Source organism: Gallus gallus, chromosome 8 (genome assembly GCF_016699485.2).
Source record: "Gallus gallus isolate bGalGal1 chromosome 8, bGalGal1.mat.broiler.GRCg7b, whole genome shotgun sequence".
In the NCBI taxonomy this organism is placed as follows: domain Eukaryota; kingdom Metazoa; phylum Chordata; class Aves; order Galliformes; family Phasianidae; genus Gallus; species Gallus gallus.
Window position 1 is genome coordinate 13,472,861 of NC_052539.1, and position 22,401 is coordinate 13,495,261.

At 40.3% G+C, this 22,401-nt stretch overlaps 1 protein-coding gene and 1 long non-coding RNA gene across 4 annotated transcripts; one reads left to right on the forward strand and one right to left on the reverse strand.

Moving 5' to 3' along the window:
- Nucleotides 1-147: 147 nt before the first annotated feature.
- Nucleotides 148-21,827, reverse strand: LOC424491 (trans-2,3-enoyl-CoA reductase-like). 3 transcript variants are annotated; one of them, XM_046944757.1, is made up of 15 exons: nucleotides 21,712-21,827; nucleotides 20,712-20,853; nucleotides 15,420-20,621; nucleotides 12,330-12,380; nucleotides 11,819-11,870; nucleotides 11,377-11,439; nucleotides 10,013-10,116; nucleotides 7,925-8,040; nucleotides 7,704-7,809; nucleotides 3,586-3,658; nucleotides 3,454-3,497; nucleotides 2,037-2,094; nucleotides 1,210-1,298; nucleotides 489-534; nucleotides 148-378 (listed from the first exon to the last, which is right to left on the reverse strand). In XM_046944757.1, exons 5-15 carry the CDS (start codon nucleotides 11,832-11,834, stop codon nucleotides 251-253), a joined length of 843 nt encoding a protein of 280 aa, XP_046800713.1. In that variant the 5' UTR covers nucleotides 11,835-11,870; nucleotides 12,330-12,380; nucleotides 15,420-20,621; nucleotides 20,712-20,853; nucleotides 21,712-21,827; the 3' UTR covers nucleotides 148-250. The 3 variants fall into 3 exon arrangements, with proteins under 3 accessions (XP_046800713.1, XP_046800712.1, XP_015146210.1); XM_046944756.1 differs by having other exon boundaries at nucleotides 15,420-20,853; XM_015290724.4 differs by lacking the exons at nucleotides 15,420-20,621; nucleotides 20,712-20,853 and having other exon boundaries at nucleotides 11,377-11,421.
- On the forward strand, nucleotides 7,062-13,769 carry LOC107053962. Its single transcript, XR_005861953.2, has 2 exons — nucleotides 7,062-7,286; nucleotides 13,538-13,769. It is a non-coding gene; the product is annotated as an uncharacterized LOC107053962 (long non-coding RNA).
- Nucleotides 21,828-22,401: the final 574 nt, after the last annotated feature.

The window sequence follows — 22,401 nt, forward strand, 5'->3', positions numbered from 1 at the left end:
ACTATAGGGGCTTTTGGCTACCAGCTCTGCAATGAAGCCTTATTTTTTGAAGGTGCTTCTGAGCTGAAGAATTCTTGAATATAAGGAAGTATAGTTTTCAAGTGTATTCAGTTTCCCTCAGCAGTGGAGATTTAGCATAGACCAGAATCATTTCAATTAATTCATTTATTTGGCAGGAGGTTTATGAATAAAGAAAATCCATGAGCTTTTTCTTCTCGAAGTTCCATGCAGTATTGAAGCTGAACTTTTCTTACAACAAAAAAGGAATAATTGGCATTCGAACGCTTGGATAATCCTTGAATTCTCGTAGGTAGGTATAGTGTTTATCCTTTGCCCAGATTGTCATCTGAATGAAGCAAAGCAAGGTGAACAGCCCCACTAGGAGGAAGGGGAAAAGAAAAAAAAGAACAAAACACTTCATTGTCAGAGAAAGTACAAACTCTCGTTGCTGACAACACTTCAGAAAGAAGCACCAAAACACTGCTCACCTGGAACACACTGAGTCATGATAGTGAAACTGATCCATGTCCCCACCTGTTTTGGCCAAGGAAATTTAAAATATTTCTGATGACAGCATTTGCATTTATGTCTCTATTGATCAAATACAACCTTGTCCTAGTATAGGTAAATAAAAAAGCCAAGGTCAGCCATATCAATTTCTATTGTCAATAACTTAACCAAAATGTGAATAATGCCTTGTTATCACAAACAAATTCTTCATGTTTGCTTCCATAGTTAATATGACAATTGTGTAAGCATTACAACATAGCTTCCTTTCATTTTCTCTACCTAATTTGCATTTCCATCAATGCTAGAAACAGTAACTTTGTATAGTCAACTGTATAACTAAAGAAAATGGAGATTAAGACCTGGCAGGCATTGCCTCATATCCCTGCTTCTCCATTTTTCTCTACCACAGTATCTTCTATTTAAGTGTGCACTATTTTCTCGCACACTGTGATATTCATGGGCCCAAATATGTTTTAAATCCACTAGATGCCCCAATCTTCCTGCTGCAACATATCCTCAATGTCAATTCCCCTATTCCTCTCTGCAACATTTTCACTGCTTTAAAGTACATCTGCATCTTGTCTAGTGGCTATACTAAAGCTCAGAACTGAACTGCTGTTTCAGAGTTTAACATTCCAGAAGAATCAAAGATATATCCGGCAAAACTAAAATATTAGCATTTTGTTTCAAAATACATACCTCATAGGTATAGTTTGGGCAAGATACAAAGAAAAACAGCCATGTGAAAGGATTCTTTGTTGGGTATGGGATCTTACGAGTTTTGGACCCTATAGATTAGAAAACAAATCACAAAATGTTTACACTCCTGGGCACATCACCTCCAACAAAGGCAACCCAAACCTGCCTGCTCCTCTGTCTTATCACTGTCAGAGGGACAAGCAGGATGTGGGAAAACAAGATGTTCTCTGGACCCACTTGAAGGAATAGGATAACTGAGAAAATGCTCTGGGCATTAGAAAAACATCTACATAATCCTTTGGGTGGCAGTCACACCCACAAAATTTACCTCAAGTATGTTTTACGTTAGAGGTTAAAGGTGTTCTCCAGTTGTCACAGGATTGGATGTTAGTAGTCATAGTTGTTATCCATTGCTCAGTTAACGCACAAGGAGCATTAGACTGCATAAAGATATTTTGCTCCTCTGTAGAAGTCAGTTAAATTACTTTCCCTTGCTCACTGAAGTGTAACTTATACCACCAGTACTATTTCCCTCTGTGCTACCAGTGTAAATGATACAGCTGGTCACGCCAGCACAATCTGGCCCTAACCAAGAAAAATTACAGAGACATAAGTGTTCTTTGACAGTCTCTTGTTGGATTCCTTGTACTGTCTTATCTCCCCTAGTGTCCAATCTTTACGGTGCTAAACAACCTGATTTTCCACCACAGTCAGAAGGTGGGTATCAGCACCCTCCAGGATCAGCCAGTCCTTTCATGAGGCAGTATAATTGTGGAAGTGAAGTACTGAATGGCTGCACAGAAGGAAAAAAAATATGCAATTTTTACCATCTCTCCGGAGGTCACTAAGTGCAACATGAATGGAAAAATTTCCAGCTTCACATAGCTGCAAGAAAAGGTATGACAGTTAAAAACATTCTTCTCTTTTACACACTTTCCTTCCTTTTGTTATTTCCTGGGGAACTAAAAAACAACATAAAGAAAAGTTAAAGAGTCTGTCGTAAACATGATGAAAAATGGGAGTTAATGTGTTGCAAATAACCAAGATATGATGCTATGTTACATATGAGATTTGCCAACAAATGTAGACTCGCTATCCAAAAGATCAAATTTAATTCTCACACAGTCCCTATGAGATCTAATCTAATAAACCAAATAAAAGCAAATCCAGGAACTACTTGCTTTGTCTTTTGGCTAGTGTCACATCTTCAAAAACACCAGAAAAAATCATTTGGATAGTTATGGTTTCTCAAAAGTCATCAGCATCCCAAGGATTGGACTCAAAGGAAGTTTTCTACTCTAGAGTATAATCAATATGAATCATGAAATGTAATTGACCCAGCTTCCTCCACTGATTTTAAATAGTGCCTCCCCAATCAATTATGTGGAAAGTGTATTGGAATAACCCATTTATATAATTATGGATCGTATCTTCACTGCCTGCACTGCATACCTATTAAAACAAATGGCTGGTGGTCAGACCTCCTGAGTGTTATCGCAAGCTCTGTATATATTCATGCAGTCTCTTTATAAAATGGAACTAGTTTACTACCTCACAGAAATTTCATACTGGTAAGATGCTTTGAGAGCCTCTAGTAACTGAGCATTAGTTTCTCAAAGCAAGTGAACAGCTGATGTTTTAAATGAATTAGACATAAGTGGGAAAAATGGGTACATCTTTGTTGGCTACGTATGCAACTATGGAAATGTTCGTAGGATCTGTGAGGATGAACAGACAGTTCTTAAGAATTTTGTTTCATAAAAAATCCTTAAAAGGCTTAAAATGCCCCTGCAACACCTACTTCCCCTTGCTCCATCTGCTGCAAGCAGTTGCATCTAATGGAACATCTTCCCCTTGAAGTAAGTAATGTACTGTTTTGTTAGCCAGATCTCTAAATTTTATGACCTGTTGTGATTCTTAACACTCAATATATAGTTCACAAGACAAACTCAGTGGCTTTAAACACTGTCACAAACTGATCATGTCAGGATTCTTTTAGAGACTGGAGATCATCCCAACAGATCAATAACCCATACTAGTCTTACAATAGATGCTTAATCAGAATCTACAAGATCATATTAAAATGTGACAGATGTATCTGCTCTACATGCAAGTGAGCAGCTTTAGTTTGTCCCAAGTATTCTAGTTTTAAGTATCTGCTTATCCTACTCATTCTTCCATTCATACTACATAATAAATAAACCAGCATGTCTTAGAATTTTATAAAAAGAGCAATACACCTACCAGAAACATGATCACAGCAAAATTAATCTGTTTTTTCCCATAAGCTATAAAACAAAATGTTTACATGTGATTAGCTATAAAATACAACCAATGAAGGACTTAAATCATATTGAGAGCTATAATGCTACTTACAAGGAGGAGTGTAAAGAGGATGATTGATGTAATAAGCAAGCCAAGCTGCAAATCCCCAGTAATACAAACAGTTCTGAAAAACAGGGAATTTTTCTTTGTTTTAGTATCATCTTCTTGGAAAGAATTCATGGTGAGGACCACAGATAACAATCAATTGGGCTGATCCTCCAAGTTGCTGATAATACAACAAGAAGTGATGATACTGGGTGTGGTAAGGCAGGAGCAAACAAGAAATGAGAGGGAAGACGTAGTGCTCATAGGATAAGATTTCCTCAAATATTTTTAGAGCTGTTAAGTTTATAATCAGTTTTATTAAGTATGAATCTACTATTGAAAACAGATCTTTCTTATCTCACAAGCCGTCCAAAGATGATGTGCCACACGGACTTTATGTTAAAGAGAGACCTGTTTTACTAACCCTTGAGACTTCATAAAACGTTTTTTAGGCACTGTGCTCTCTGCCCTGCTTATTTCTTTGTATTGCCCAATTCCTTGACCTTTCTCTTCTCCTTTGTCCCATCAGGGTCTTTCTCCTTCACATGTTTTTACTTTTCTTTCCTTAAATCATCACAGATGACTTTTCCTTCTGCCCCTTTTACTGTGGTATCTTTACTTTGTTCCTTTTGTTGCTGTTCTTGGCTTTCTGTGATTCAGCTTCCATACAGCTCTCATTGTACTAATTCATTCCTGACCAATTCCAGAGCTCGTTCAGCAGCTTTATCCATCAAAAAAAAAAAAAAAAAAAAAAAAAAAAAAAAAAAAAAAACTGAAAATATTTTCCTCTCTACCTGTTTAGTTTTCCTAGTCTGCCTCCTGTAGTTTCTCCTCTGACACTCACTGTTCCTTTAGTATCTTGGTGACAGGTTATCTTTTTCCTCTTTCTATATTTGCTGGTAGGAGGGAAGTCCTTTCTTGACCTATTCCTCCTTTTCCTCTATGCTTTCAACTATAGGTGCCATTCTTGACAACTCATAAATTTGCTTCCTCTCAGTTGAGATTCTTTTCCTTCATCAAATCCAGTTCCTCCATTTTTCATGTTTTAGGGTGTGTTATTACCTGGACACTACAAAAGCAAAATTGAACCCTTTATCTTTCTTTCACCATTTATATTCTTCTCTCTTGAGTAAAACTATGATCCTCTCACTCTGCTAATGCTTTTTCCTTGGCCTTTCAATAGGTTCACCTACCTTAGACATTTCTAGGTCTTTTTCCATCATAGCTTTTCATTCTTGCTCACATAGACAAATTCTTATCCAAGGCAGTAATCTTTCATATCCTGACTGTTTAAACTCTTTTTTTGGCTTCAAATTTTGCAGTCTTTCTATCTTACAAGTACTAGAACTGCATTTCTCAGAATAATACCCCCAAAAGTGATCACCTCAGCATCTGCAACCCACGCTGAGTACAAAGTGACAGTGCATTTTTCTGAAAGTGCTAGTGATGGGCAACCCCCATCAGATGTTCTGTTGCAATCTAGTTTCTTTTCAGAATTAAGTGAACCATTGAAGTGACCAGTGACCTCAGACAAAATAGAGGCCCCTTAGGATATGCTGTAGTCCAAACAAATAACTCCCTGCTCTGGGACTGCTTATTAATAAATAACTAATGAGAAAGAGCAAACTATTAACTAACAATCACAGCTCAGATGGGACAAGAAGGGGGAGACTAAGTAACTTCCCTGTGATTACCTCTTTTTTTATCCAGGAAAAGGAGCAGAGCTGGAGGAACGACTCCAGTGAGGATCGGTCTAGTCAGTGTCCTATCCATAAACTACTGCTTCCTTCCTAATGCTGATTTCTCCTACCATCACCCCCAGTGTACTAGCTGCCATACAAACCTAGGTGAAAACAGTTTCCTGTAATCTTGGAATGGCAATTTATGAGAAATCTCTCTATAACTCTGGGCTTGGCACAAGATGGGTCATATGGCAATGGATTTTTTGTAAAGTATAATTAAATGAATGATCATGGCTCAGCTCCCAAAGATACATGCTGTAATTAAACTGAACAAACATTATTCATCCAAAGAACATGATTTACCACAAGAATTAAAAGTTATATCTCAGTTATAACAAAAAGAACTTTAAGGATGAGTGGAGTCTGTCACTGCTAGGGTCCTTAGCACTAACACTACACATGACAAGCTGTCACTAGAAGCCTTACGGCTCATACAAAAGTCTCCAGTGAGATTCAGATAAGAACAGCACGATATGTGCAGACTTAATAAATTCATTAGAAAGAAGGGAATTGTTTCTGTGCATCTTTCTTATTCCAGGTAAATAAATAGCCATCAGGTCCAGATATTTCAAAGATCCCATAAATAAACTATTCTTAGGTTTTAAAAGTTCTGGTTAGGATTTTTGTTTTATCTTCTCCGATTTATCATTATTCCTATAATGATCAAAACTATTTCTTAATGTCTTGCCTATGTTTACTCATAGCCAGTGTGTACCCTTTTGTTTGTCTCATTATATTGTCTGCAGCTTTAAATGGTATTTCTTTAGCTCTGTCATATTCTTTCCTCCAGATATGACCATAGGAAGCAACAATATCCTGTCTTTTTACCCTTTTTTAACCTTTGAGGAATTCTACTGCTAACTACTATTAAAGGTCTGACTGAACCTCTTCTGGCACAACCACTATCATCTTTCCTTTATTTAGTTCCTTTATCATCATACATTTTTCATATTAATCCCTATTTTACTGAGACAGTCATTTGCTAAGTCCAAGTAAGACAGTTATTCTATCCTGACATTGCCTAGAAAATCGTCTTAGAATTATACTATGTTAGTATAGCATGAACTGCTTGTGGTGAATCCTTGCTGCATATTACCGCATCATTTATTTCATTTGGCGAACAAAGGATGAAAATCACAAATCATTGCATTCTTGTCTCAGGTCTCTGCTTATTGAAACTGAAGCGTCTCCTTTTAAACGTAGCATTTTGTTTTGCTTTGGAAATAAGCATCTGCTTTGTGGGTGATTATACACTTAAAGTAGGAAGCTTTGGCTACCATCTGTATGTGAGAGAAAGAAGGGAAGAGGATGTGATTCTTTTGACTGGTGGAATTCTGGAGTAACACCATCAAAGTCAAGGAAATTATAGAAGTAAATCAAACCCAGGCAATGCTAAGCAGGGAGAAGAACTGAGCAACTTTACAGATGAAAGCAAGTACCACCAACCTGAAAAGGAGGAAAAGTAAATGTGATCAGAATGACTGATACAAATGACATTTTGTTTGGTCTGAAGAGGATTCTTTCTGGGATCCACTGGCACAACATTCTCATTCCATGTAGAAAGCATGAAGCTATTGCCAGAACTACCAGAGCCACTGCAAAGTTCTAAGAAGTTAGCCATAAGATAAAGTTTAAACAGCCTGGAGTATCACTGCCATAATTCAAAGTCCAAGGGACTGTCTAAATACAAAATATTAACTACTCAAATAGTGATGCTCTACTATGTGTTTTTGTTCTCCTGAGTATAAAGAGTATGTTTGAATAGCAGTTCATACTCTGTTGCTAACATTTGTGAAAAACCACAGCCCATGCATAAATGTGCAGCTCTGTAGACTACTAGGAAAGTGGGGGTCTGAATCTTGATGTCTGCCTTATGCCACAGCAGCACTGACAACATCAGGAGGTGCTCCTGAGTAAGAAGAAAATACGGGACAACCAGGCTACTTTGCAGTGGAACAGCAAAAGGTAAATTAACGCTTGCTTATCAACAAAGACAGTATTAGGTGGGAAGAAGATGTAAAATGACTTTTAAAAAAGGTTTTAAAGCAACAAACTTCTCAGCGTTGTACCTATCTGCGCTAAATTAAAAGCCAACTTTGTAACTAGTCTTCACACCCAGGGAGCTAGCTGAGTAAAACAAAGGGAGTGCTGAATGTTTCAAATTATAAAAGAGCAATGAGAAAACTATAACGTGAATAGCAACATTTGGGTTATACAATAGTGACATTAAGAAATCTTTAGAAGGAATTACAGATTCATGGGTAAGATTTGCCGCACATACTAAAAAAGCCACATCCAAAAAAATCTGTGCTGCAGAGGCAGAGAATAGGTTGGCTAGGTTGGATTTGTAAGGGGCTATGGATAGATTCTGTCACAATTTACCTTCACAATATTCCTCAGTGGCATAGTCCCATGGGAGAACCGATGAACAAATATTGTTTCAATCAACCTTTTGATGTAGTGGAAAGAATGGCAGATACATGCCAAGCTAGAAACAGCAAGACAAAAGCATTTAAGAGTGCTTAAAAAAACGTGTGGCAAGACATTTGGAATAAGACTACAATGCTAACAAGAAATACAGCTCAAGCCTGCAACGGACTTACTTAACTACTGGATGTGGGCTTGATGTAAACCTCTCATCCAGTCCATACACAAAAGGCATGCGGAAATAAAACAGAAAATAGATGAACAATGGACCTGTATATTCTATCAAAAATACCTGCAAAAAGAGAGAAAATAATTAGACAGCTGAATTAGATGGTGGTTCTGCTTCGGTTTCTTTGTAATAAGTAATGCAGTGGGATAGATACTTCCACTGACCCAGAATGGCATTTAGAGATGCACGGGGATAATAGCAGGTTTGAGCTTAACTATGAAATCAGTAGACATGCACATGAATGTTTTGCAATGCATTTGCCTCAACTGCATACAAACAGCCATTGCCAATGCAGCTGACACAGCGTGGGTATGAAAAGGTAATCATGGTAGCCCAGAGATCGTGGTAAATGGGCATGCAGGTTACATTTATGCAGCTCTCACCCTCTTCTTGCCCTCAAAACCTACTTTTTTTTTTTTTTTTAACTTATTTTGGGTTAAAATGAAATGAAGAATTTATCTTGAAAGATATGTGCTTTATTTTCAATTAATGAATTTCACTTAAACTAGAAACACAATTTGCAAGTGTTCGGATGACCGCATGTGTATGAAAAGTTAGCACAGAAGGTATTCCAGAAAACAATTCATTCTATGCTCAAATAATCTTTCTTTTGGAAAAATAAAATAAACTCCATCAAGAACAAAGTAACAACTAAAGGGAACTAAATAAGCTATTATCTAACTTAATTTCATTCCAGATAGGAGTGTAATTCTCATGAGCATCACTTTATATTGAGACTAATTTTGGACTAAGTATTAACAGTTGAATTTTCCACCTTTCTGAGTGAGGAAGGTAGGTCAACACCTCATTTTTAGTGAAAAAAAAAAAAAAAGCAACCTAATTGTTCAAAAAAGCACACAGTGTGTCACTTTTCTCATATGTTTAGTTATTTTGACTGGGAGAAAAGTTGTTTTTGTATCAACTTCTGTAATAGAACCAGTATTTTCTGTGGCTAGGTAGGATTTGATTGCCTTTTTTATTTGATTTTTGTTGAAGTATTTCTTGGCTTACATTTGAATGAAGTAGATTGAAGGAGAGGGAGAGCAAAAGGTAAAAGAAGAATAATGGATTGGAAGAAGTCTGGTGTGTGATGTTTTTGGTATATATTCAAGTATATGTGTCTTGGAGTCTACTCTGTCATTAGTTTTGCTTGTCTTACTGATTCACGGTTTGTGCATCGGCTGCCTTACTTATCAGCATAGCATCCAAAGAACTGATCTAAAGATTCTGACTTGTAGATTTTTTTTTCCTCCTATGAATCTATGTATTTGTCACTGGCACAATATTTTATTAATATTTCACAGATAAGAAATAGTAAATGTATCTTAAAATTACTGGGTACCTTTTTACTTTGTGCTGTGCTATTTCGTTAGAAGTAGTGCTAATATGTGCACTATGGACTTTCTGAAGGACCTCCAAGAGTCATTGATCACCTCATTGCATAAACATGAATGCAGTGTCACCTGCTGAGTGAGTTGTGATGGGACTTGTCTTTGAGCTGAGAGAGTAAACATGAGGTCTTCATGGATTACAGAAATGATCAGCTGTCATTAGCCTGGCATTAGCATCCTGGGACACAGCCATATACAACTAACTAATTTTACTTTCACGCATTTTCCTTCTGAAGTCAGCTCAACTACTGACAGATAAATTTCTCAGATGCCTCTTTGCAGGACAAACTTGGAGTATAATCCTGATCTCTGTCAGGAGAGTTGCACAGGAATTTAGATACCTAGTTCCTACTGATTTTGCATCAGACATCTAAATCTGTTTGAGAGCCTGCACCTTAGTTCAGCACGGCCAAACTAACCTGTAGCAGGTTTTCCTCTGCTGCTCTCCCAGGGAACTAGACATTCAAAATGTTTTCTTGCTGCTTTCCCTGGATAAAATGAACTGAAGCAATGAGGGTTCATTGCCTGCATCCACTGTCAGAGCAGGCATCATGCAGAAATATTGGAGTGAGACAAAAAGTGATGTAAAGATTAATTATGGAGAAACAGCTATTAAATTGGCTCAGACTTGAAGCATAGCTCACCGTAGTCCATCCTATCTGTGGCCCTAAATCTTTAAAGTATAAAGTAGCAGTTGTGCCAACAGGGAGGTTCTGCAGGATTTCCTCATTCCTCAGGGACTTTCCTTCTGAGAAGGAAAGAGGTAATTACATCTCAGTGAAATTCAAATCAACTACACTAGAAAACTAGCTTCATATTGTGTTTTTAAGAGTCTGTGAGATTCTTTGACCTGACATAAATTTATTGGAATCTAAGTTTATAAAAAAACTAAGGAAGTTTACACTTAATTTTGAATTATCCCTGTGATCACACGTAAATCTAGGTCCTCTATTCACACTAAGACAGAAGAATTCCCGGTCCTATGTGTCTGCCTAGTCTAAATCACTGCTACAGCAGAATTTGCTGATGGGACATTACCCTTTAGTATAGTTCACTGACCTAGTCAGCTTCACCTCCATCTCTCTCTTGCCCACTTCTCATTGCTCATCAACAGACATGAAGATGGGATAAGCTGTAAAGGGAAGGCCCTCCTACAGAGGTTTTTACTACCTGTGGTTTTTTTTTTTCCCCAACAACCAGCCAAGAGATGATTCCACAGGAACTAAGCTGGAGCTCAAGTTTTTTAATGCCTGGATTTGGAGGAATCTGAAAAGGTAGATCTTTGAAGAAGGAAATAAGGCACTTATATACCTGTTTTCCATGGACAGATTCTACATGATGAACTAATCATCACCAGCATAATTTTAAAGGGAATATATAAATCAAATTAGGCTTAATGGAAGCATAAGAACAAAGTGATACATTTTATACTGAATGCTAAAATAATTTAATGTAATCTGTCAATTATCTTTTGTGCACCCAGGCCATGTACTATGAGGCTTTCATCTGTGATACCTGCAACTACATTAATCTAGTCAATCACCTGGCATCAAGATTTGTCAGCAAATTCATGGCAATACGTTTTGTATTTGCTTACCTCAAAGGAATTTTAATTCCTGCCTGAGAGCAGAGGATTATATGAATTAATATCTGCAACTCCTTAGTGCTCCCAGTTTAGTGTCACTATGGGGATCATTTCATTGCAGCTAAGGGAAATTATTGTCTAAATCTGTGCTGCATATCTTTAAAGCAAAGGTGCTCAGTAGTTGGAAAGTGCATTGGAACAATATGCAGGCTCCTGAGTTAATTACCAAGTGCCAAACACATGGACTGAACTCTTTTCAATACTTTGAAATAATTAAATTTGTTCTGGAGCCTCTTCAGCCTTCATAGTGCTAAGTAACATAGCTGGAAAGTCATTTTTAAGAGCTAATACCCATGCAAAGTACACCTTTCATGTGAGACCACTGCTCAGAGCTTTTTTACTCTAGTCTTCACAGGTACTTACTTGGATCAAGTTTTATTGACTGTCTTGCTGGATACCACTGAGGATCTGTAAAACCATGAAGAACTGTGTGATATACAATGTTTGTTTTAGATTATGCACTGTTACAATGAATGAAACACAACACAGTAAGATTTATTTTAAGATATCTAGGAATATTAATTTAATATGAACATTCATGAGAAATTATGCAGCAGGGAAAATACAAAGATGTATCAGGCTAGTATAAAAATTATATTGAAATCTCACTGTGATCACATTTATGTGCAAGTTACCACACGTTATCATAAAATCATAGAATGGCCTAGGTTGGAAGAGACTGTAAAGATCATCTTTTTCCAAACCCTGCCATGTGTATGCATCACGTTTCACCTTACATAATTTTCTCTTATTTATATACTAGATATTCTGATGTAATACAAACTGTTGTAAAAGTTATACTCACATAATTTATGGAACATTGATCTTATCTCCCTAATTGTAGCATTTGGTTCCACCTAGGCAAACAAGAACACATTTATATATGTATATAAGATGCATATTTTTAAAGACAGCTATTAGGATTGGTATGAATGATTCAAAACACTTCTTACAGGAAAAGTGGAAGACCTGATCTGTGGCATCTGTTTCAGAGGCAGCTACTGAGGCAGTACTCAGTATTACTATTAAGTATTACAGTATTACTATTACAGCAGCAGTTACACTTTGATGGCTTCTAACTGAGTAAGGGACAACTGGCACCATCTTAGGAAAGCAAGTGAAATTGTGCTCTTTGCACAAGAGCTCCTTTGTGAAAAGAGGTATGAGTATGAAGCATATGAAGCATGAATACTTATTGTCTCCTTAATGCCAAAGGAGGGCCATCAAAATACTTTTCACAAACATTAACTTTGCTTTAAAAAGAGCTAGCAATTTTTAAATCATCACCTAATGTTTTGAGCAGATTTTTATTTTACCTTATCTAGGAAGCATAATTGTTCCTTTGTCTTCCAGTCAAGGATTTCCACCTGATAGGACACAAAACAATAATTGTTAATTACTGACTGCACAATATCTAAACTCTTAGTTGACTCTTAAATTCACAATCACCATTCAGAATAAGATACCATTTTTCTCTGATCTACATGTTAGAAACAATTCTGATGTGTTCAAGGGACAGTTTTAATCACAGCCAGGTTCTCAAAGAACTCGTGAAAAAAAAGTAACACTCTTGCCAAATTAGTTGTCTTCCTGGATAAATTCAGAAGCAGTAGTAGCTGGTTTACTGACCAAAATATGCATACTCAGGGGTGTTCTCTTAAGCTAAAACAAAAGGAACAAATAAAGGAAAGAGAAGTTTCACGCAAATCGTTAAGGAACAAGTTTGTCTTCAGAATTGTTCTGACTTGTAAAACTAGAAAGACAATTAGAGAAGAAATGTAAATGTACACCTACATGCATGTAAGCAAATATTTTGAATATGTATAGCATGAAGACTACTGTGCATTGTTCCCAGAATTTGTTAATTGTGAAGAAGTGAAAAACATCAACAGAGACAATGATTAACAAATGCAGCTAAAAATGGAGATTCCACACATTGTCAAGATACACGCAGTATTGTGTGTAATACTGTGTCATTCCTGCCTCTCAGATCACCTGTATTACAAACTGCATATCAGCATTTTATATTCCAAGCAGCTCAGACAAGGATAGAGTAGACTGTTTTGATGATCAAATGACATTTTGGCAAAAGTTTTTATTGTAATCAACAGCCAAGCAGGAAGGTCCCGACATGTTTCAAAGTCCAGTTGCATCAGGCTCTTACAGTACACTGGTTGTGTTTTAATTCCATTTGCTTTCATCAAACACTCGGTAATGGAACTCTGTGGTTCAGCTAAGATTGAAGGATCAAAGTTTATCTGTCACACTAAATAACTGTGACTATCATTATTCACTGGGTTTTGTTCTCTGGTTTTGTTTATTTTTATAACAAATATCCACCATTGATTACATTTGGTATGAACTGACCAAGAGGATAGATTAACGGGAGACTTCAAATATGACTCCTGACTAAAAATAGGAGTCAGAGTGCGGTATCTTTCTAACAGTTCCTTTGAAGAGATCACTCAGTTAGAGTATCTTATTTCCTTCTTTTACTTGTCCCAAATTGTTTCTTCTCTGTTAGTGTAGCAATGAAGCACTTCAGCTCCAGCCAGAAGTATCAGATCTGGTCCCCACAAGGAATACTAATGCAGTAGCATTTTCTGCCTGCACGCTGTAAGCTCTAAAGGAGGTGCCAAGGGAGGTAAGCACTTCCCCTCCTTTGCAATTCATAAAGAAGGTATGACATGTTATTGGGGTATCATGTATTTCTCTCTTTGTTGTTTTTAAATATATACTTGAAACAATGTAAATTACAAGTGTTACTGCCTCTGTGGGTGATCTCTGTGGGAAAGCAAAGAAAGTGAATTGTGCAGTACTGACCTACAGCATTCTGACTCTCACAACCCATAGAACAGGTACTCTGGGGGCTGTAAATCAGCTTTTGTCCCTTGTAATGCTGAGTTGCTACAAGGTTTATTGAAACCTTTGGCGTATCTCAAAGTTTTTGTATCAAAGAACACCACTGGGCAGCCCTACTGACTACAGCAGTGATTAATTTAGAAGCCTCCTCCTCATTCCATACCCACGGACAGCATGTGCATATTGGATTGGAATCTCTCTCCCCAGGCAATTTTACTCTATGTCTTTCAGTGTCCATATTAGAGAAGTCCTCTCCAGGCCAATTACAGAGCAGTCCGGCCATCTTTTTGCCACTTATGCTCTTCTAATTAGTTTACTCTCATTTTGCACAAGGCCAGACAGAAAGTTACAAAACATTTTCCTTTGCTCTGTGCTCTTCCTGGGGGTAGCTCTGCAGAAATTCCGGTAGTTCTGTGAACCATTGGAATCAGTATGTAAAAAAAACCTGAATCATCCAGGATCTTCTGTATTCCTATTTGGTTTAATTGCAAGATGTCTCTTTGAAGTGCCAAACTGGCATACTTTCCTGTGTCAGCCCACTTCTTCAGGAACGTTATAGGAGCCTATATGATGGATCCAAACTTTTTTGAAGGTGTGGTGTCAGTGATGAGAGATAACGGTCAACAGCTTCAATATGGGGAATTCCAATCGGATACAAAGAAAATGGCCTAATATTTGACCAGGTAGCCTAGAGGCAATGTAGAATCTCTGTCTTTGGAGGTATTTAAAACTGGGCTGGACAGAACCCAGTGCAGTCTGATCTAGTTGCATCTGCTTTGAGCAACAGTTGGACTACATGACTTCCAGAAGTCCCTTGCAACCTCTGTTATTCAATAGTGAGGTATTTTCGGACAGTCCTTCCTGAACTTGAAAAATTTCAGTTACTATCATCAGTTACTTTCAGGATCTAAGCAAATATCATACATGCTTTCCCCTTTCAGAAAAAGGGACACAGGAACACAGCTGTAGATGCCATTCCAGCCTGCAGAAATTTGTGTGACAACAGAGTGAAAGCAAGGTAACTGTTCTCTTTAACTATCATGCCTCTTATCTGTGACAAAATGTCTCCACAGTAGTTAGCTGTTCCCTGCATAACAGACAGAAAAGACTGATCCAAACGAAGAAATGTTATCTTTTCTGAACATAATGGCCAGTCACATGAACCTAGATAGCTCTGAACACAGTGTTTCCAGTCTTCGGGCACAGCACCAAGTCAGTTAATATATTGGTTGGCAACAGTCTTTGGATACCCAGCAATCTGTTCTTGGAACGCTTACTGATGGGTACCAGCCCTTTTAAACAGAAATTTATGGCTGAGAGAATTTTAATTTTGGAGTGTTCTTCAAGTGTTTAGCAGAATAGGACACTGACAGTCGATTTGCACTAGTGTGTGTGACTTGCAGATCACTTATGTGGTGAATGTTTGAAGGCATTTTAAATTACCACTTCTCTAAAACTATTTTGAATAGAATTTAATCAATAGGCAGATTTGTGCAAGATACCTGTCAGTTGAAACACTTCTAGAACTGACTACAAGTACATACCTTCAATGTTGAGAAGACAAATTTGTTCTCATGAATAAGGAGCAAAGATTGATAGTGTCTTAAAAGGCAGAGAAAAAATCTGAATTATTGTTTAGGACAGGTCAAGATCAAAAAAATCAATTTATGATAAAAGCCAAGAAAACTACTTTCAAGTGTTAGACTTTTATTCAGAGGGTCAGAAAGTTTATCCATAGGGGGAAAATGGTTGAGCAAACTGATTTTTTTTTTTTTTTTTAGATGGTGTCTCTTTAATAGGATTACAAAAATACAATAAATCAAATTCTCCCAGTTTAGAGCCTGCTTGATACTTAAGCATCAACAGATATTCAAAAGCAATGTGATAACTTTTAAGGAAATACTGACACATCAGGTTTCTGCATGTTGGAAGTTTTATTTGCAGTCATTTGTACTCAGCAGATTCAGTAAACTCCAAACTCCATCTTAGAGAGATTTTCTGAACGCTGACATAAGCATATATTGTATTGGTTTATTTTTAAATTAGGGGAAAAAAAAAAAAAAAAAAAACACCAAAACTGCTTATTTTACAGCCTGGGAACCAAGCAGCCCAAGAGAGAGCTACACAAAATGAATTAGTTATCCCTGAACTATTGGACTGCTTATAAAAGTGTGGTTCCTTTAATTTAACCACCAAAAAAAAAAAAAAAAAAAAAAAAAAATCAGTGGTTGCCACAGTCCTAATATTATATCTTTCTAAACGTTTTATTTTTCCTATAGTATTAGTCATTTTCTCTATTCTCTTAGAATTTTCCAGAATGGTGTGTTTTTCACGAAGGAAGCAGCCATGCCTCAGTGTGATTTCTCACTAGGGCACATTGGAATTAACTTTATTTAAGTCATTAGAGTTAAGCCAAGGGGAAACCGCTATCGTTTTCAGTCATTACCACAAAGCCAAATTTCATCATTATCTGCTGAGAGCCATTATGCTGTCAGTAGCCCAACTACATAAAGCCTTACCTCTCTGAAGAGTTCCTATTTCATGAAACTAGCATCTTATTACTATTTCACCTAGTTTATAAAAGGAGATGCAGTGAGACTTGGACAAGTGAATTTCATAAAGCAGATGTCTAACATGCACAGGTTCACAAAATACACACAAGGTGTTTTACTCCTCAGCCTCCTAAATTCTGCTCCTATGTACATCCATGAGAACAATCATCTGGAACTCGGTATCCTTTCATTTCTTCCACCTGTTTCAGACTTGTGAGCTAGGCATGCTTGCATGTAAATCCTTAAGGACCTCAATCCAGTAGCATCTTCATTCCAAGGTCAGCACAAAGCACAGCATTTAAATTACTTCTGAATGAAACTAAGCTGTTGCAAAGGTGGTGATGCAGCCCTTCATGCTTTATTTATAATGGTTGGACACACTGCCAAGAAGTGGAAATCTGCTTTAGACTGTCTTCTGCCATTACCAACTCTCATAGAATCTGGGCCACCAAGGAATAAAGGATTCAGGAGACCAAAAAGTACAGACAGGAAAGGACAGGAAGGTTTTCCAGTAAAAAAGATGGAATCTTCTACCAAAAAGAAATCCTAAATCCCCATCTTTCTGGATTGCTTTAAGCATTCCTTCCTTCCATTGTCATTCTGTTCACCATTTCCCTGCAGCTGATGCCTTCGCTACCCAGTGAAGGGCTGGAGTTGAAGTAAACTTGGATGGATAGCTTAAGCAAATTGTCATAACCACTCTTGGAGCTGGGTGCCTAACATGACTGCATGGCAAGCTTATTTTTCTTTCTTGATTTGATCTTACCATCTGTGAATGGTAACGGGTATAGGGCTACAAACGGTCATCCTTCGGAAAGAGAAATCCATTTAAATCAATTTATATAACTGATTGAAAGAGTCTGTAAGCATAGTCAGGGAGGAAAATAAAGGTTTGTTCCCTTGGAGTGAGAGGCTGAATTTCTGTCCCCTCTCCAAAAAACAAAACAAAAAACAACAAACAAACAACAACAACAACACCCAGCTGGTAGAGGTTTGTGTGATAGAGGTTATTACACTGAATTTTGACTCTTGAAAGCCTATGAAAGCTTTCCAGTTTTTGCTATCATGATATCTTCCAAGAGGATACACAAGATGGGAAAGTGACCTGCACCAGTTAATTCTGGCTCAGTGGGTATTTTCTTGCACTGGCTAACACAGGGCTGCACACTGCCAATTTCCCAGTCATGCTGAAGACTCACATCTTTCACTGAGTATCACTGTCGCTATTAAGCAGGCTGGAGTGCTTCCATCTGAGAATCTAAGTTAGCTTTGATGCAATGCTAAGCAGATATCCAGGTTTTTCAACAGCACTTCACAGACTTTTACATGTGCAAAAGAGATTTTCTATAGCTCAGGGCTCTAGTTCATAGTGATTATTTGCCACAATGACAATATTCAGATAGAAGAGGCTAATAAATTCTCTGTGAAAACACGATCATTTCTTTGAATCAGCACTGTGATTTGCAATACTGAACTTCAGTATCTATAGTTGCATTACTACATTTTATGAATCATTGTTGGATGGATGTCAAAAGTAAATCCAGGGCATGCTTCAAACATGGAACAGAAGAGACTGAAGGGGGGGAGTTGTACTTTTTTATTCTTTAATCCAGAGGTATCACTATGGGGTTTGCTGACTTTTGGCAATGTATGGAGACCAGAATGTGTGGGAAGCCTGGAGCTCTCATGCTGACAGCTGAACTCAGTATTCACATCCACTTCACAAAATACACTCCAAAGGAGTCCATTATTTTCTCTAAAATAAGACTTTTGATTTCAAAAGCAGCCTTCAAACCCTGAATGGCTCCGGGTACTCCCTGCCAAGTAACATTTTATTGTCATATTCCCCTTTACAAAATTTAGAGTTTCTCTCTCAAGTTCGATGGAGAAAAAGAACAAATTGCCCATCTCTTAAATAAAGCAGCACAACCGTCTGTACAAAGTGTTAGAGATATGGAGAAGTGATGAAAGAAGACAAAGGGAGAGTGTTTTTCCCCATGTTCTCATCTCTTTCTGTGATGATAATTGTATGCGCTACTTGTGAAAGCAGATGACATTTTCAAATGGTGGGGCAATTTTCGGCAGTCTCCCTTTAAATGACTGTTCAAACATCTACACGTGGCCTGGTCTTGCTTGGGCAGCTCTTGGAGCATAGAGAATCTTAAAATCTTCTGCAGTCCTGCTTTTGGCACTTGCTCTTGGTGTCTCTACTTGATGAGGATTTAGACAGCATAGCTCTGAGTGGAAGAAGCCTTTGTAACAGGAGCTGCGACATCTCAGCAATGCTGGCCAGGCAGCAGCCATCCCCCTGCATTCAGAAGGTTTTCATCACAGTCAGAAGGGGGAGATACTTTAAATGCCAGCAAGGATAGGGGGGAGGAGGGAGGCAGTACATTATTGCTTTTAGCAGTACTGCATACGTCAGCTCAGTCTATCCTCAGGGAATGAAGACTCCAAAACATTTTGGTTAGTACTGCTTACAAAAGGCACTTTCTGTCCAAACCAGTTAAGGAAGCAAAATTACAACTGAAGCTCTTACGACACCGATTCTCTACAGTATTTGCTTAAGCATATTTCCTCTAGGAAGACAGAGGACCGTTCTATTTTTTCTACATGCGATGCTTTTGAAGACCTAAACCTGACAAACAGAAAAAGGGTAGAATTCATCAGCCTAACTTCAGAGCTCTGCACTACAGATATTTACGTCTGAGCATCTCATATAAACCCTTTGTAGGGAAAGGAGAAAAGCTGGCACTTTCAGGATAAACCATACTGTAAGCTTTGAAACACATCTAAAATAGGTCAGAAGAGTTATTTTCTAATCAATGTAGATAAATGAGCACTCCTAGAGAGCATCAGTTATCCAGATACCAGTCCCTGTCATAGATCTCTACATTCTGAGCAGTGAATCTCTCCAAATGATCAGGTGCAGTACTGTCAGGCATGCACATGTCTCTGAACAGTAGCAGTTCTTGCTACCTTTCTTCTGAGCTATTAGTGATAAAACAGCTGTGAGATAAAATGAGAAACATAGCAGCACCCAAACAAGACCCACTGTAGTATTACTGCAGAACAAGAAGCAGGCAGGCAGCCATCTAGACATGGATCTAGGAGTGCAGGGGACCTGACCACCTATCAGTTCTACTGCAGACGTCTCTTAAGTAGAGTCAAATCACTCAGCCAGTCTGGACTTTTTGGCGCTGATCTATTAGATCCAGCATACATAGGCTTAATTTAGTTGTTGCTCATAGTTCTTGGTACTTAACTTTGAACACAGCCAATTCAAAGAAAGAAGTTAAAGGTAATTCCAAAGCTTTCACTGGCTTCTTAAAAGTCATGTAAATACAACATTCCCTACTTTTGAAGTCTTTAGCAGCAGTGAGAAATACTCTCATAAAAGAACAAACAGCCACTCTCCGCTCTTGCCCATCTTTTTGTAGGTCCATCCATGGATGAGGGAGAGGACTTTCCCACATACTCCGTATGAAATTGATTACATACCGGCCCTGATAAAATGCCCCAAAACATGAATATTCCACCTCTGATAAATCTCTGCTAAACCTGTAACTGTCATATTAGAAAAAAGTCAGACAGCAGGAGTTTGGTGTTTGCAAAGTGCTCTGTAATTCTTACAAGGAGGCACCACAGAGAAGCAATAAGGAGCAAATGGTTTTGAGAAGTACAGATAAGTGTAGAATTGCACACTAATCCAAAGTAGGGAATATTACCACTTGTGGTATCAATAGAGATTTTTTTTTTCTCTCTTGAAGTCTTGGGATGGGTGGGACATTTACCTTCTGTATTTGGTAACTCAGTTTCAGATGTTTGCTGAGGAAGTGTAATTCAGCACACTGAGCTATCTTGAACTTGTAAGAGAAAGCAAATAAGTGGGGAGAACAGTGCAGAAAGTGATAGGCAACAGCACCCTGCACTGCCCTGTCCACATGCTGCACCTCGGGTCCGCTCTGACACACACTGCATGATTTTAGGCACATCTGCTTTGGCCCATTATCTGCCGTGCAGAGGAAACGACTGAGACACACAAAGCTGACATGTAAATTCAAGAGACATCCGAATTTGGATTAGCACTGCTTGGACGTAGGGTATTGATGAGACACCAAAGAGCAGTCTCTGCTGCTGCTGTTGCGCTCGGTGGGGTGGGACAAATCATTCCACTTTCTCATGTTTCTCCATCTGCAAAATTAGGTAAAAACAACGATGCCCATGCCTTAGAGTAATGGGTGTTATAAAGAAGTTCAATACAACGGGAGCAGGAGAGCGAACCTGCAGGTCAGCCAGTGAGGACATCGAGGGGGCATCGGCCACGTGCCTGCTCCTGCGTCTGGATTGCTCAAGGTTCCGGGACAGCAGAGCAGCAATGCGGGAGGCAGTGACAAAGCTGGGCATTTTTCCTAAAAATCGGGCACTGCAGGGAAAAGGCCGAGAGGGCGCCCACCTGGCTGCCACTGCAGCTACACACAGCTCAGGGTGCTGAGTGCCACATCCGAAAAACTTTCATCCCTTTGAAAAGCAACATCTCAACTTTTAGGCCGTGGAGAAGCAGGTTCTTCTCACTTGTTTTAGACCCCGTTAACGTTACGGTAACAACTGTTTCGTTATTTTGTGTATTTTGCACGGGGAAAAAATTCATTTTTAGTTGAGTCTTGTGCCGGAGAACACGAAGCGTGAGCCCGCAGAACCACAGGGCAGGCGGCATTTAGCCGGCACCGCCTCGCTGTGTAATACGGGCACTCCTGGGGATTTCTGCATTAGCCGGTCTCGTTCTAGCGGAGAGTGGGCACGTCGCTTTTCCGACTCTCCGGGTCCGTCCCACCCCGCACCTTCCGCACGCATAAGGAGCCGAACGGACGCAGCGCCTGCCGGCGGCCCCGCGCTGCCCACGCAGAGCGCGAACGCAGCCCCGCAACGGGGCGCTGGGAGCCGCCCGGCAGCCGTACCCCGCGCCGAGCCGGGCCGGAAGGCTCCGGGAGTCGGGGACGTCGGGTGCCGAGAGCGATCCTCGCCGCCTCCAGCCCGCCCGGCGCGGCTGGGTCTCACCGCCCGAGGCGGCCCGGCTGGCCGACCGCGCGCTCCGCCCCGCGGGATCCCGCAAGGAGCCCGGAACCTCCGCGCAGCACCGCTAAGCGGCGGCTCCGGCTCCCGGCGCTTTCGCTGCGGATGAGGCGGCTCGGGAGCCGCCGGGTTCCCGGCCGCCCCTTCACCGGCGGCCGGCTCTGCGGGCTCACCCCCCGGCAGAGCCGCCGCCGCCGCCGCCCGCACCCACCTCGAAGAAGCCGGCCCTGCCGCCCATCCTGCGGGCCGCCGCGGCGCCGTCTCCGGCCTCGTGCTGCTGCCGATCGGGCGGCGACGGCCCCGCGGCGGGGACCCGCGGAGAGCGGGAGCGCCCGGCCCCGCCCCGTCGGGCTCCGCCCCTTCTGGCCCCGCCCCGTCGGGCAGCGTGAGGCGGCGGCGCCGTCTCTGGGCCCGGGGCGTGCGGCTTCCCGTGCTCGGCCGCGGGGTAGCGCGACGTTCGGTACCCGCTCAGGGTGGCAGGGGGTGCGGAGAGGCCCCGCACGCCGCAAGCCGGGCGGCGGGCACAGCGGGGCGCGCTCCTTCGCGGGGCTGTCGTGAGTGCGGAAGCAGCCCGGGGTCGCGTCACGCTCCGGGTTTTCGTGGTTTAGGACATCGCGTTCGTGCTGTGCACATCAGCTCGCGGGCACAGCTGCTGCGGGACTGCTGTAACGCTGTGGCGTTGCGTTTTAAGTTTCATCAGCAAGAAGGCACGACGGGGCTAAACAGGCACTCGGTTCCTTTGAGGACTTCTTGCTCGCCTTCTCTCGACCCCCACGTACTGCTCAGGGCGCCGCGACTGAACCTCGCACGGTTGCGGCGATTTCAGTGAGCCAAACCAGAGGCAGCGGCCGCAGCCGGTCCCTGCCCGCAGGGCGCGGAGCAGCCGCCCGCCCCAACCGCG